General features: G+C 48.6%; 1 protein-coding gene across 1 annotated transcript; it reads right to left on the bottom strand.

Moving 5' to 3' along the window:
* Window positions 1-12,505: 12,505 nt before the first annotated feature.
* On the bottom strand, window positions 12,506-16,450 carry naa40 (N-alpha-acetyltransferase 40, NatD catalytic subunit). Its single transcript, XM_080182766.1, has 3 exons — window positions 16,140-16,450; window positions 15,338-15,415; window positions 12,506-14,664 (listed from the first exon to the last, which is right to left on the bottom strand). Exons 1-3 carry the CDS (start codon window positions 16,166-16,168, stop codon window positions 14,529-14,531), a joined length of 243 nt encoding a protein of 80 aa, XP_080038892.1. The 5' UTR covers window positions 16,169-16,450; the 3' UTR covers window positions 12,506-14,528.
* Between the last annotated feature and the right edge of the window lie 6 nt (window positions 16,451-16,456).

Genomic DNA, 16,456 nt, shown 5'->3' on the forward strand with positions numbered 1-16,456 from the left:
GGTCACTTTTAACATTGAGGAAAAACTTGGATGGGTTCGTGGATGAGAGAGGTGTGGAGGGATATGGTCCAAGTGCAGGTCAGTGGGACTAGACAAAAAATGGTTCGGCACAGACAAGAAGGGCCAAAAGGCCTGTTCCTGTGCTGTAATTTTCTATGGTTTCTCAGTTCCAGAGAAATGGGGAGAAATTGAAGTTGTGTTAATCATAATCTTGCAAAAATCTCTAGATACAGGAATTGTAATTGTGGATTCGATAAATTGCAAACATCACTCTATTATTGACGGAAAGGACAGAGAAACTAGATAAAGTTTATTTATTAGTCACAAGTAAGGCTTACATTAATACTGCAATTAAGTTACTGTGAAATTCCCCTAGTCGCCACGGTCTCCGGCACCTGTTCGGGTCAATGCAGCTGAACCAGCACATCTTTCAGGGAGGAAACTGGAGTACCCATAGGGAACACAGGGAGTACGTACAAATTCCACACAGACAGTGACCCAAGCCGGGAGTTGAACCCGGGTCCCTGATGCTATAAAGCAGCAGGTCTAACCCCTGTGCTGCCATGACTGTGGTCCTGCCAATCTAACATCAGTTGTGGACACATTCACTGGAATCTTATCAGAGTGACTTGGATAATTGTCAAAGATTTGTTTGTGAAGACTGAGATTGACAGATTTGGTTGCCTGGTCAGGAGGATCGTGACAGACACCTCCAGACCCTGAAAAAAGCATTCCCACATCAGGGTTTTGAATGACATGTCGCCTATATGGATTTCAGTAAGGTGTTTGACAAAGTCCCTCATGGCAGGTTGGTGAAAAAGGTTAAGGCTCATGGGATGCAAGGAGAGGTGGCCAGATGGGTAGAGAACTGGCTTGGCCACAGGAGACAGAGGGTAGCAGTCGGAGGGTCTTTTTCCGGCTGGAGGTCTGTGACCAGTGGTGTTCCGCAGGCCTCTGTACTGGGACCTCTGCTATTTGTGATATATATAAATGATTTAGAAGAAGGTGTAACTGGTGTGATCAGTAAGTTTGCAGATGACACGAAGATGGCTGGACTTGCTGATAGCGATGAACATTGTCGGACAATACAGCAGGATATAGATAGGCTGGAAAATTGGGCGGAGAAATGGCAGATGGAATTTAATCCAGATAATTGCGAAGTGATGCATTTTGGAAGAACTAATGTAGGGGGGAGTTATACAATAAATGGCAGAACCATCAAGAGGGACCTAGGTGTGCAAGTCCACAAATCCTTGAAGGTGGCAGCACAGGCGGAGAAGGTATTGAAGAAGGCATATGGCATGCTTGTCTTTATAGGACAGGGTATAGAGTATAAAAGCTGGAGTCTGATGTTGCAGCTGTATAGAACGTTGGTTAGGCCACATTTGGAGTACTGCGTCCAGTTCTGGTCGCCACACACTCCCAGAAGGACGTGGAGGCTTTGGAGAGAGTGCAGAGGAGGTTTACCAGGATGTTGCCTGGAATGGAGGGTCTTAGCTATGAGGAGAGATTGGGTAAACTGGGGAAAGAAGGAGAATGAGGGGAGACCTAATAGACGTGTACAAAATTATGAAGGGTATAGATGGGGTGAACAGTGGGAAGCTTTTTCCCAGGTTGGAGGTGACAATCACGAAGGGTCACAGGCTCAAGGTGAGGGGGGGAGGTATAACTCAGATATCAGAGGGATGTTTTTTACACAGAGGATGGTGGGGGCTGCAAAGCACTGCCAAGTAGGATGGTGGAGGCAGACACGCTGGGATTGTTTAAGGCTTACCTGGATAGTCACACGAGCAGACTGGGAATGGAGGGATACAAACAAATGGTCTTGTTGGACCAATGAACGGCACAGGCGTGGAGGGCCTGTTTCCTGTGCTGTACTGTTCTTTGTTCTTTGGTTTTGTTCTTGACGTGGAGAAAAGGTGGACAAGGAAGTTTGAGGTACATATCAGCCATCGTCTAATAGACTGGTGGGAGAGGCTGAAAGGATGCTTTTTGTTTCTATGATCAACTATGCTGAAGTATATCCTTAGCTTAAGATTCCTAACAAAAAACCTTGCACTTGTGTGCTGGCTGACAGTGTGCCAGATCACTCATAATTTGCACCATCTTGTGAGTCTTCATTCCACTCCTGTAATTTACAATTACATTGGATATTGTCTTCCATGCTTTGATTCATCTTTCAACTGTTGGGATGAAAAACAGAGGAAACATCCAACAATTTCCATTTTGCTGGAAAATCCAGTGGAGAGGTAAGGCTGGTGTTCTGGACACTGTACAAATTTGTTTAGCACTTCGCACATCTTCAGGAAGTCAAAAAAGACTTCACAACCCTGCAATTATTTTGAGGCCTGGTTACTGTCGTGCAGGTAAACCTAGCAGCCAGTCTGCACACAGCGAAGTCCCACAAACAGGAGTCTAGATTTGTGATTGGTACCCAACCATCTGCAAGGGATGACGGGAATGCAGCCTTAGAACTTTGGTTGACGGGATGACGGGAATGCAGCCTTAGAACTTTGGTGTGGTGTCGTTTGAGATTATCTGTTGCACTTCTTCTTATGGTTGAACAAGTCAGTTCTGTAATTTCAGTCTTCCACAAGTGCTGCACATGAACTGTGGCATAGGATGATCTCTGATGATGCCATGTTTACAGGACTGGTGTTTGCTTCTGAAACTACGCGTGGGATTTTCTGGCCACGGTCACCCAAAATTGAAAAATCCTACCTGAGGTCAGCGACCTTTGCATGGTTCCCCCCCGCAACCACCGCCCAGATTCCCACGGGGGTGGAATGGGAAAAGTCCCCCCTACATGTCATTGTGGTGATGAATTTCTGCCCACAGTTAGTGTCGCCATTTGTATCAGTTGTCAGCTTGAACTTCCCACTTGTGATTGGTGTTGAGGTCTTGTCTCTTTTGACTGCATCCTTAAATTAGCTTTGAGTAACCTCCTGTCTCTGGGCATGGGTTACCTCCTTGTGTGGCACGTCCTTGGGGAGGGCTGTATGCAAACTGGAAAAGCCTATTTGCTTGATTAATGGTAAGATGCTTAGCATGTATGCCTTATAAAATACTGTAGCTTTGGTGACTTTGTCTTTGACTTAGTGCCAAGAGTGCATTGTATTCACTGGAGATGGAGTTATTGAGCTTTTATTTCTTCATAGGTGTGAGCAAACTAAATTATTGACCAATTAGATCAGATGTTGCTTGGTGGATAAGTATTGATCAGGCCATCACATCCTCCTCTTCTAAATGGGAAATAGGAGCACTAGAAGACCATATGGGCCTTTGAGCCTACTCAATATGGTAAGAAGTCTCACAGGTTAAAGTCCAACAGGTTTCTTTGGTAGCACACACCACTAGCTTTCAGGGCTCTGCCCCTTCGTCAGGTGAGTGCATATAAAGGCACACACTCAGATTACAGAATACTGATTAGAATGCGAGTCTTTACAGTTAATCAAGTCTTAAAGGTGCAGACAATGTGAGTGAAGATAGTATTAAGCATAGGTTAAAGAGATGCGAATTGTCTCCAGACAGGACAGTAAGTGAGATGTTGCAAGCCCAGGCAAGTCATGGGGGTTACAAGTAGTGTGACATGAAGCCAAGATCCTGGTTGAGGTCGTCCTCGTGTGCGGAACTTGGCTATCAGTCTGCTCAGTGACTAAGTGTTCTCCAAGGTGGCCTTCACGACACATGACAGCGCAGATGAGTCTGCGCTGTCGTGTGTTGTGAAGGCGCAGATGAGTCTGCGCTGTCGTGTGTCGTGAAGGCCACCTTGGAGAACACTTAGTCACTGAGCAGAGACTGATAGCCAAGTTCCGCACACGAGGACGACCTCAACCAGGATCTTGGCTTCATGTCACACTACTTGTAACCCCCATGACTTGCCTGGGCTTGCAACATCTCACTTACTGTCCTGTCTGGAGACAATACGCATCTCTAACCTATATTTCGTGCTATCGGCACTCACATTGCCTGCACCTTCAAGACTTGATTAACTGTAAAGACTCGCATTCTAATCAGTATTCTGTAATCTGAGTGTGTGCCTTTATATGCCCTGTTTGTGATCAGAACTCCCCACTCACCTGACGAAGGGGCAGAGCACCTGAAAGCTAGTGGTGTTTGCTACCAAATAAACCTGTTGGACTTTATCCCGGTATTGTGAGACTTCTTACTGTGTTTACCCCAGTCCAAAGCTGGTATCTCCACATCATGCCTACTCAATATGATCATGGTTAATCTTAGCCTTCAACTCTACTTTCTCACCCACTCAACATATCCCTTGATTCCCTGAGACACCAAAAATCTGCCCAACTCAATCTTTAACATATTCAACAATGAAACATTCACAACCCACTAAAGGTAGAGAATTTTAAAGATTCACAACCATGAGTGAAGAAATATCTCTTCATCTAAGCAGTAAATGATCAGCACCTGATGCTATGCCCTGTATTTTAGATTGCATAACCATGGGAAACAGCCTCTCAGTCCTATCAAGCCCCTTCAGAATATCCTGTATTTCAATGAGACCATCTTTCATCCTTCTAAACTCTGGGGAATATAAACCTAGTTTATTCAGCCTCTTATCATAGGATAACCCTCTCATCCCAGGGTTCAATCTAACGAAATGTCACTATAGTATCTCCAATACAAATGTATCCTTCCTTAAATATGGAGACCAAAACTGCAGTTTTCTAGATATGGTGTCCCCGTGTCCCCGCCCCCCCACACAATTGTAGCAAGACTTCTTTATTCTTGTACTCCAATCCCCTTACAATTAAGGCCAATATGCCATCGGATTTCCTAATTGCTTACTGTACCTGCATGCTAACTTTGTGTGTTCCTTGTACAAGTGCATTAATCCAAGTCTCGCTGAACATCAACAAGTTTCACAGCTGTTAATAATATTCTGCTTTTCTATCCTTACAAACTAAGTGAATAACCTCACACTTTCACATATTGTACTCAGTCTTCCACCATGTTATCCATTCAATCTGTCTGTAGCTCATTGCAGCCTCTTTGTGTTCTTCTCACAGTTTGCATTCCCAACTAGTTCAAAGTTGGGACATATTACTTACTCTTTGTAATTCCCTATTTTCTCCCTCCCTCCATGCTGTTTTAAGTGAGGGTTATATTTGTCACCCTTTAATCTGCTCGGACTGTCTCATAATCTACAAGATTTTGGAAGATGACAACCAATGGTTTCCATGGCTACCTCCTTTAGTACCCTGGGACCCTCAAGACCCTGAGGATTTATCACCTTTCAGTCCCGTTAACTTCTCCAGCACTAATACTAATTACATAGAACATTACACCGCAGTACAGGCCCTTCGGCTCTCAATGTTGTGCCAACCTGTGAAACTAATCTAAAGCCCATCTAACCTACACTATTCCAATATTATCCATATGTTTATCCAAGGACCATTTAAATGCCCTTAATGTTGGCATTCCTGTTGCAGGAAGGGCATTCTACGTCCTTACTACTCTCTGAGTAAAGAACCTACCTCTGAGATATGTCCTATATCTATCACCCTCAATTTAAAGCTATGTCCCCTCGGATCTCCATCCAAAGAAAAAGGCTCTCATTGTCCACCCTATCTAATCCTTTGATCATCTTATATGCTTCTATTAAGTCACCTCTTAATCTTCTCTGTAACAAAAACAGCCTCGAGTCCCTTAGCCTTTCCTCATAAGACATAGAACATAGAAAAACTACAGCACAAACAGGCCCTTTGGTCCACAAGTTGCACCGATGATATTCCTACCTAGTAGGCTTACTGATAACGCTCAATTCTATTAAGTCTCATGCACTCATCCAGAAGTCTCTTAAAAAACCCTATTGAATTTGCCTCCACCACCACCAACGGCAGCCAATTCCACTCTCCCACTACCCTCTGAGTGAAAAACGTACCCCTGATATCTCCTCTGTACCTACTCCCCAGCACCTTAAACCTGTGTCCTCTTGTAGCAACCATTCCAGCCCTGGGATAAAGCCTCTGAGAATCCACCCGATCTGTACCTCTCAACATCTTAAACACTTCTATCAGGTCACCTCTTGTCCTTCATCTCTACCGAGCTCCCTCAACCTATCCTCATACGGCATGCCACCCAATCCAGGCAACATCCTTGTAAGTCTCCTCTGCACCCTTTCAATAGCTTCCACATCCCTCCTGTAATGAGGTGACCAGAACTGAGCAGTGTACACCAAGAGGGTCTGACCAGGGCCTTATAAAGCTGCAGCATTATCTCCTGACTCCTAAACTCAATCCCTCTATTGATGAAGGCTAGTACACCATACGCCTTCTTAAGACCTTCCCACCATACCAGGCAACATCCTGGTAAATCTTCTCTGCACCCTTTCCAAAGCTTCCACATCTTTCCTATAATGTGACGACCAGAACTGTGCGCAATACTCTAAGTGTGGCCACACCAGAGTTTTGTACAGCTGCAACATGACCTCATAGCTCCAAAACTCAATCCCTCTACCAGTAAAAGCTAACACACCGTACACCTCTTAACAACCCTTTCAACCTGGGTGCCAACTTTCAGGGATCTCTGCACATGGACACCAAGATCTCTCTGCTCATCCACACTACCAAGTATCTTATCATTAGCCCAGTACTCTGTATTCCTGTTACTCCTTCCAAACTGAATCATCTCACACTTTTCCGCATTAGACTCCATTTGCCACCTTTCAGCCCAGCTCTGCAGCTTATTTATGTCTCTCCATAACCTGCAACATCCTTCTGCACTGTTCACAACTCCATTGACTTCAGTGTCATCTGCAAATTTACTAACCTATCCTTCTATGCCCTCATCTAGGTCATTTATAAAAATGACAAACAGCAGTGGCCCCAAAACAGATCCTTGCGGTACACCACTAGTAACTGAACTCCAGAATGAACATTTCCAATCAACCACCACCCTCTGTCTTACAGCTAGCCAATTTCTGATCCAAATCGCTAAATCACCCTCAATCCCATGCCTCCGTATCTTCTGCAATAGCTTACCATGGGGAATCTTATCAAACACTTTACTCAAATCCATATACACCACATCAATTGCTTTACCCACATCACCTCTTTGGTCACCTTCTCAAAGAACTGAGTAAGGTTTGTGAGGCATGACCTACCCTTCACAAAACCAAGTTGACTATCCCTAATTAAATTATTCCATTCTAGATGATTATAAATCCTATCTCTTATAATCCTTTCCAAAACTTTGCCCACAACAGAAGTAAGACTCACTGGTCTGTAATTACCAGTGTTGTCTGTACTCCCCTTCCAGAACAAGGGGACAACATTTGCTATCCTCTAGTCTTCCGGCACTATTCCTGTAGACAATGATGACATAAAAATCAAAGCCAAAGGCTCTGCAATCTCCTCCCTAGCCTCCCAGAGAATCCTAGGATAAATCCCATCTGGCCCAGGGGACTTACCTATTTTCACACTTTCCAGAATTGCTAACACCTCCTCCTTATGAACCTCAATCCTGTCTAGTCTAATAGCCTGTATCTCAGTATTCTCCTCAACAACATTGTCTTTTTCTTGTGTGAATATTGATGAAAAATATTCATTTAGCGCCTCTCCTATCTCTTCGGACTCCATACACAACTTCCCACTACTGTCCTTGATGGGCCCTAATCTTACCCTAGTCATTCTTTTATTCCTGACATACCTATAGAAAGCTTTAGGGTTTTCTTTAATCCTACCTGCCAAAGTCTTCTCATGTCCCCTCCTGGCTCTTCTTAGCTCTCTCTTTAGATCCTTCCTGGCTAACTGAGCCTTCACATCTCATCTTTACATAAGTCTCCTTCCTCTTCACAAAAGATTCAATTTTAGTAAACCATGGTTCCCTCACTCGAACACTTCCTCCCTGCCTGACAGGTGCATACTTATCAAGGACACGCAGTAGTTGTTCCTTGACCATGCTCCACATTTCAATTGTGCCCATCCCCTGCAGTTTCCTTCCAAGTCCTATGCATCCTAAATCTCACCTAATCGCATCATAATTTCCTTTCCCCAAGCTATAACTCTTGCCCTGCAGTATATACACATCTTTTTCCATCACTAAAGTAAACGCAACTGAATTGTGGTCACTATCACCAAAGTGTTCATCTACTTCCAAATCTAACACCTGGCCTGGTTCATCACCCAGTACTAAATCCAATGTGGCCTCGCCTCTTGTTGGCCTTTCTACATACTGTGTCAGGAAACCCTCCTGCACACATTTTACAAAAACTGTTAAAGTCCCCCATAACAACTACTCTGTTACTTTTGCTCCTATCGAGAATCATCTTTGCAATCTTTTCTTCTACATCTCTGGAACTTTTCGGAGGCCTATAGAAAACTCCTAATAGGGTGACTTCTTTCCTGTTTCTAACTTCAACCCATACTACCTCCGTAGACAGGTCCTCATCAAATGTCCTTTCTGCCACCGTAATACTGTCTTTGACTAACAATGCCACACCACCCACTCTTTTACCACCTTCCCTGATCCTACTGAAACATCTAAACCCCGGAACCTGCAACAACTGTTCCTGTCCCTGCTCTATCCATGTTTCCGAAATGGCCACAACATTGCAGTCCCAGGTACCAACCCATGCTGCAAGTTCACGCACCTTATTCCAGGTGCTCCAAACCTTGACACAGTAGCGATACATTGGGCCATGAACAAGGAGGTTGGTGGGGTTTAAAGAAATTTGTGCTGGGGATTTGGGATAAAAAAATAAAAAAGGAAAGTAGAAAGAAAAAAGGAAAAAATAATAATAGAGAAAGAAAAGAGGAAAAAGAAGAAAGAAAAGAGAAAGAAGAAAAAGACAGGAAAAGAGAAAAAAAACGCCCCGCACGCCGCCCGGCACACGCGGCCACCAGACCCTCCCCCTCCCCCTCCCTCCTCCCCTCTTCCCCCCCCCTCCCCCTCCCTCCTCCCCTCTTCCCCTCTCCCTCCTCCCCTCTCCCTCCTCCCCTCTCCCTCTTCCCCCCTCCTCCCTCCCCCTCCCTCCTCCCCTCTCCCTCCTCCCCTCTTCCCCCCTCCCTCCTCCCCTCTCCCCCTCCCCTCTTCCCCCTCCCTCCTCCCCTCCTTCCCCCCCTCCCCCTCCCTCCTCCCCTCTTCCCCCCTCCTCCCCTCTTCCCCCCTCCCCCGCCCTCCTCCCCTCTTCCCCCCTCCCCCTCCCTCCTCCCCCTCTTCCCCCCCTCCCCCTCCCTCCTCCCCTCTTCCCCCCTCCCCCCCTCCTCCCCTCTTCCCCCCTCCCTCCTCCCCTCTTCCCCCTCTCTCCTCCCCTCTTCCCCCCTCCCCCTCCCCCTCCCCTCTTCCCCCCTCCCCCTCCCTCCTCCCCTCTTCCCCCCTCCCCCTCCCTCCTCCCCTCTTCCCCCCTCCCCCTCCCTCCTCCCCTCTTCCCCTTCCCCCTCCCCTCCCTCCTCCCCTCTTCCCCTCTCCCTCCTCCCCTCTCCCTCCTCCCCTCTCCCTCTTCCCCCCTCCTCCCTCCCCCTCCCTCCTCCCCTCTCCCTCCTCCCCTCTTCCCCCCTCCCTCCTCCCCTCTCCCCCCTCCCCTCTTCCCCCTCCCTCCTCCCCTCTTCCCCCCCTCCCCCTCCCTCCTCCCCTCTTCCCCCCTCCTCCCCTCTTCCCCCCTCCCCCGCCCTCCTCCCTCTTCCCCCTCCCCTCCCCCTCCCCTCTTCCCCCCTCCCCCTCCCTCCTCCCCTCTCCCCCTCCCCTCCCTCTTCCCCCCTCCCCCTCCCTCCTCCCCTCTTCCCCCCTCCCCCTCCCCTCTTCCCCCCCTCCCTCCTCCCCTCTTCCCCCCCCCCCTCCCTCCTCCCCTCTTCCCCCCTCCCCCTCCCTCCTCCCCTCTTCCCCCCTCCCCCTCCCTCCTCCCCTCTTCCCCCCCTCCCCCTCCCCTCTTCCCCCCTCCCCCTCCCTCCTCCCATCTTCCCCCCTCCCCCTCCCTCCCTCCCTCTTCCCCCCTCCCCCTCCCCTCTTTCCCCCCTCCCTCCCCCTCTTCCCCCCCTCCCCCTCCCTCCTCCCCTCTTCCCCCCCTCCCCCTCCCTCCTCCCCTCTTCCCCCTCCTCCCCTCTTCCCCCCTCCCCCTCCCTCCTCCCCTCTCTTCCCCCCTCCCCCTCCCTCCTCCCCCTTCCCCCCCCTCCCCCTCCCTCCTCCCCTCTTCCCCCCTCCCCCTCCCTCCTCCCCTCTTCCCCCCCTCCCCCTCCCTCCTCCCCTCTTCCCCCTCCTCCCTCTTCCCCCTCCCTCCTCCCCTCTTCCCCCCTCCCCCTCCCCCTCCCTCTTCCCCCCTCCCCCTCCCCCTCCCCTCTCCCCCCTCCCCCCTCCCTCCTCCCCCTCCCCCCCCTCCCCCCTCCCCTTCCCCCTCCCCCTCCCTCCTCCCCTCTTCCCCCCTCCCCCTCCTCCCTCTTCCCCCCCTCCCTCCTCCCCTCTCCCCCCTCCCCCTCCCTCCTCCCCTCTTCCCCCCTCCCCCTCCCTCCTCCCCTCTTCCCCCCCTCCTCCCCTCTTCCCCCCCTCCCTCCTCCCCTCTTCCCCCTCCCCCTCCCTCCTCCCCTCTTCCCCCCTCCCCCTCCCTCCTCCCCTCTTCCCCCCTCCCCCTCCCTCTCCCTCCTCCCCTCTTCCCCCCTCCCCCTCCCTCCTCCCCTCTTCCCCCCTCCCCCTCCCTCCTCCCCTCTTCCCCCCTCCCTCCTCCCCTCTTCCCCCCTCCCCCTCCCTCCTCCCCTCTTCCCCCCTCCCCCTCCCTCCTCCCCTCTTCCCCCCTCCCCCTCCCTCCTCCCCTCTTCCCCCCTCCCCCTCCCTCCTCCCCTCTTCCCCCCTCCCCCTCCCTCCTCCCCTCTTCCCCCCTCCCCCTCCCTCCTCCCCTCTTCCCCCCTCCCCCTCCCTCCTCCCCTCTTCCCCCTCCCTCCTCCCCTCTTCCCCCCCCCCTCCTCCCCCTCCCCTCTTCCCCCCCCTCCTCCCCCTCCCCTCTTCCCCCTCCTCCTCTCTTCTCCCTCCCCCTCCCTCTTCCCCCTCCCTCCTCCCCTCTTCCCCCCCTCTTCCCCCCCTCTTCCCCCCTCCCTCCTCCCCTCTTCCCCCCTCCCTCCTCCCCTCTTCCCCCCTCCCTCCTCCCCTCCTCCCCCCTCCCTCCTCCCCTCTTCCCCCCTCCCTCCTCCCCCCTCCCCCTCCCCTCCTCCTCTCTTCTCCCTCCCTCCTCCCCCCTCCCCCTCCCTCCTCCCTTCTTCCCCCCCTCCCCCTCCCTCCTCCCTTCTTCCCCCCCTCCCCTTCCCTCCTCCCTTCTCCCCCCCTCCCCCTCCCTCCTCCCTTCTTCCCCCCCTCCCCCTCCCTCCTCCCCCTCCTCCCCACCCCCTCTCCCTCCCTTCCCCTTCCCCCTCAACCCCCTCTCCCTCCCTTCCCCCCCAACCCCCTCTCCCTCCCTTCCCCTCCCCCCTCACCTCCCACTTCCCCTCCCCCCTCACCTCCCACTTCCCCTAACCCCCTCCCCCTCCAGGATATTAGTACCCTTCTGGTTCAGGTGTAGACCATCCCGTTTATAGAGGTCCCACCTACCTCAGAGTGACCCCCAATTATCCAGCTATCTGAATCCCTCCCTCCTGCACCATCTCCGTAGCCACGTGTTCAACTGCTCTCTCTCTCTCCCTATTCCTCCCCTCACTAGCACGTGGCACAGGTAAGAAACCAGAGATAACAACTCTGTTTGTTCTAGCTCTAAGCCTCCACCCTAATCCCTGAATTTCTGCCTTACATCCCCATTCCTTTTCTTACCCATGTCTTTGGTGCCTATGTGAACCATGACTTGGGGTGGTCCCCCTCCCCCTTAAGGATACCGAAAACATGATCCGAGACATCACGAAACCTGGCACCTGGGAGGCAACACACCAGCTGCAAGTCTGTCTCGTTCCCACAGAATCTCCTATTTGTCCCCCTAACTCTGGAGTCCCCGATGCCTAATGCCTTCCTTCTCACTAGGCCTTTGGTTTCCTAGCATTTCTGGGATGTTATTTGTCTTTTCTGTGAAGACAGAACTAAAGTAGATGTTTAATTGCTCTGTCATTTCCTTGTTCTCTAATATAAATTCTTCCATTTCAGACTGTAAGGGACTTTACGTTTGTTTTCACTAATTTTTTTTTACATGGTCAGAAATAGAAATGTTCTTCTTGATATTTTTACCCAACAATAAAGGAAACAAAGTGAAAGGTGGGTAAATGGAGTTGGGGTACAGATTAACCACAATCTAATTGGGTGGCACAAGTTTAAGGGTTGAATGCGTCCTTCATATGTCCCAGCTCGATTAGGCCAGGCCAAAGTCTGGGCCTGCCATCTTCCTGGGTTTCCAATGCTTCAGTGCTGCACCTATTCTATGTTCAGTCTGTGTCAGGAGCGCTGCTCTTCACTACTTTCAGTAACAAGGGCTGTTACAAATCAATTGTTAGAGACATGAGGAGATAGTGCTTGCAACTCACCCTTTTGTCAGAGTAAAACTGGAAAGTGAAGTTAAGGAATGCTCGGGAACAGAACAAGGTAGAGCAAAAAACAGTAAAAAGATTTATTCAACAATTATATAAAAAAAACACACGACCCACAACCAGATGATACAGGTGATTTCAGACATTTTGGATACTTCTTCCAGGACTGACACCCAGTGTGCAAAAGTGGAGTTAAACAGGATTCAGAAATGGTGAGATAATCAGAGGGAAGTGTGCACCATACAAAGACCAATTGGTGTTTAGATTTCAGCCTCCTATTCTCTTCAACAAAGATGCAATGCCCAACAATATTTTAAAGGCATTCAGGCTCACGTTACTCTTAGCACCCACCATCTGTACAAATCTGGGAGGTAGTCATTGGATCCAAATGGCCAAGATGCTCAAAATGTTCCAGGACCATACAAGCAGCTTAGAATCTCCTGCAACTGAATCTGTAGTTTTGTGCCAGTAGCCAGAGATCGGAGCTTAAAATGAGAAGGATGCATTCACTTTTACTGGTGTCATAATCCAGGAATTGAGTCATGGGTAGCTGCTGCAGTCTTCAGGTGAAGCAGAGATTGAGGGATAACTGGATTAGCTGTAGTTCAGTCCTATTTTAATGCCATGCATTCTGTGCTTATATTTCCACTACAGATTTCTAACTGGACATTTATAATCATGGAACTGTCAATGTCAAGTTCCCAGGTGCTAATTACCTCTTACCAAAAGTATATTGGAGCACCTCCAGTGGTGTTCGAGTATAATTACTCTGCAACAGACTTGCATTGAAAGTTCCTATTGTAAATAGTCCTTTGATAGTATATAACTTGGATGGTGTTGAAAGAGTCACGCTGTTGAAGCTTTTTGTGTTGCACTCATCAGGACAGTTTGCCATTTCAATAAAGGGAACAACAATCTATACTGCATGAAGTGTGCTGATTCGTTGGCAAATAGACTCGGATTGGTCAAATCATTGCCATGGGGAATGAACCAGGGATTGGCTGTCCTCCAAGTTTTTGTTTAGTTGAAAAAGGTGCAATGTGTGGACATGCTCTATCTGTCCTTTCTGTGTGTAAGTATATGTAGCTTCTAGCATGGGGTGAGAGCCATACTGTGAGCCCAACCGATAATCTTCCAGTGTAATTCTTAGCACAGTCAGGATTGTTTAGCAAGTGTTGGCCGATTGCAGTAGTGAGTGACATGCTCCACCAACAGGATGTTGCTATTAAGCCAAAACTATGTCCTGCCTAAGACACAATTGAGTAATGTGGGGCATGAATTTCAGTGCCAGTGTGGTGCCAAGTATACAGGCCGTACATACATCCCTAATGACTGGCAGATCAAACAGCAGGTTCCTTCGGACTGTTCACAACAGGAGAAGTACTGACTGTCCCCATCCAGACTGTGCTTATAAAACTGTGTCCCCAAAATTAGATGTGATTCCATCAGCTGCAATGTGATTGCAGGTTAAAAAGCTTCAATAGCATGTCTCTTTTGTGTCCTATTGTAAGCATAAAATGGAAAATAGTCACAGAAAGAAAGCACAGATAATTTTTTTTTAAATATATTACAGATATAATATACATTTTGCCCTCAAACATATTGAAATGTAATTTTTTCAAAAATTGAACTTTAGAAAAGTCCCCCAATTTCCTGCTATTTTTCTGCTCAGTATTCTGCTTGGCTCACAAAAATCATTTTTCATTTTATATAAAAAAGAATTCCTTTAAAAAGTAACAGGTGGCAGGATTCCTTTTGGTATTTAAAAGGGTGGTGTTGTTATTTGGCCAGTAAATAACAAGGAGATTTAGCTCCAAACAACCAGGCATTACTTGTATGGGTTGGCAGTGAGAACCTGGGTGTCATTCACAGTATATATAGATCAGTGTGTGTTTTTTTTAAAAAACCCTTTTAAACAAAGCTTTTTGCAACGTTCCACACACTGCAACAGCTGGTACATTGAACACACACTCACGTAGTTTCCACTTTCCCATGGCCCTATGGATGATTTTGCAAGGGGAAATTTGGAGAAAAGTGGTCAGAAGTCATTGGGGCAGGGAAGTGGTCAAAGTTGATCCTTCAGTGACAGCAGCCCCCGCAGTGTGGACTGCTATGTGGGTGCTCCCCATATTTGGTTCTCCGGCTCAGTATCTCATAGGAGCAGTCGTCTCCACAGCATCCAGACACACTGGGAGACGACTCGTCAATATCAAACCTGTGGAATGAAAGGATGGAAAGGTAAATCACAACAGGAACTTAACTAATGATTTCCTGGGCTAGAAACTCCTAATGATACATCTCAATCCTATCGCAAACAATCAGGAGCCCTCTTCACCTGCACAAATGTAAGGTAGGAAAGACCATAATCCTACTCAAAACACAGTTCTGGCTAATGTGTTGAATATGATATTGATTTCCCAGGTTTTGAGCAATGCTGACGAGGACATCCCTCCTCTAACTGCCCTGATGACTGAGGTTCAAACGCATAGCGTGCGACTGAAGCCAATGTCAGTCAGATCAGGTAAGAGAAAACAGATGTATTTCAAAGTGCCTTTCATGACTTGAGGATGTCCCAAGACACTTTACAGCCTATGAAGCATTTTTGGAGTGTAGTTAGTGTTGAAAGTAGAAAACGCAGCAGCCAATTTGTACACAATAGGATCCCAAAAAACAGCAGTAAGGCAATAATAACCAGATAACCTGCTTTTTAGTTGTTGGTTGGTGATAAATATTAGCTGCAAGTTTCTGAGGAGAATAAAGGAGTTTGATCATGATTGCGTACAGACAAGTGCATGTGTTCCCATTGATGTGTCTTCAGACATATCCCAATTTTTCACACAACCCTCTAATTATGGCAGACTCCAGATCTCACCAGAGACCCAACTTACTGCATTGCCTCTCTGAAGAACTGATATGCCCCACGGTTGTGCTTAAATACTGTTAACATCACTTTCTTCATCTGTGTGCTGCAGAGAAAAGAGACCAAGATTCAACCTCATCCAGGCGCACACACCGACCCTGCCTCTGTTCATTAAGCATGTTCTGACACTCTGCAAACCTGGCCATACATGATCTTCCCATGGATCCTGCCAAGCACTTTCACAATATCACCTAACGATCCCCTCTGCTCACAAGAAGAACCCTGTTGGCAGAGGGGTTGAACAGCTGTGCCCAAAGACTAGCAGGCTTTAAATATAGCCCCTACATCTCAGACTGGAGAACAGTATATGGGAGGACTTGCTTTCTTCCATGATCAAAGAGCATTGTCTAAGTTGACATCAAGATGGCCCTTTGGGTGCAGCACTGGATGGTAGCCAAGCCTTGAGGAAGTGAGAGAATGGGGAGGCAAATTTACCGTCCCTGACATGGTGATATGTAGTTAGCATTGCTGGTTCACAGCGCCAAGAACTTGGGTTCAATTCCCAGCTTGGGTCACTGTCTGTGCGGAGTCTGCACGTTCCCCCAGTGTCTGTGTGGGTTTCCTCCAGGTGCTCCCGTTTCCTCCCACATTCCAAAGATGTGCAGGTTAGGTTGAATGGACATGCTAAAGTAGCTGTCAAGTGTCAGGGGCATTAGGGTAAATATATGGCGTTACCAGATAGGGCCTGGGTGCGATTGTTGCCGGTGCAGGCTCAATGGGCCAAATGACTTCCTTCCGTAGGGATTCTATGAAATGCACAACGTGTTTACCTGTTTGCTAAAAGCTGTAGAATCTGCATTAAGAATTTGCCCAAACCTTTTCTCCTCACCCGACTCTCCAGCTGAACTTCATAACTGTAACACAAGACATACTTGTCAGGTCATGACACAGAGATGTCATTAACTTAACAACACACTTTCATCCTATTTCCACAGATTCCCCAACTCAACTGGGTGTGTTTGATGGGGACAGTGTAGAGGGAGCTTTATTTGGTATCTAATCCCATGCTGTCCTGGGAGTGTTTGATGGGGACAGTGTAGAGGGAGCTTTATTCGGTATCTAATCCCATGCTGTAACTGTCCTACGA

This window comes from Carcharhinus amblyrhynchos, unplaced genomic scaffold (genome assembly GCF_965287045.1).
Source record: "Carcharhinus amblyrhynchos unplaced genomic scaffold, sCarAmb.v2.hapA scaffold_87, whole genome shotgun sequence".
Lineage (NCBI taxonomy): Eukaryota > Metazoa > Chordata > Chondrichthyes > Carcharhiniformes > Carcharhinidae > Carcharhinus > Carcharhinus amblyrhynchos.

Excerpts from the sequence above, each read along its gene's own strand:
- naa40 (XM_080182766.1), bottom strand. The coding sequence starts at position 16,168 with ATGCAGATTCTACAGCTTTTAGCAAACAG. Across the intron at positions 15,416-16,139 it reads CTACAGCTTTTAGCAAACAG|CACACAGATGAAGAAAGTGA; the intron begins GTAAACACGTTG and ends TTTTCTCTGCAG. Across the intron at positions 14,665-15,337 it reads TTCTTCAGAGAGGCAATGCA|GTTTGATATTGACGAGTCGT; the intron begins GTAAGTTGGGTC and ends TTCATTCCACAG.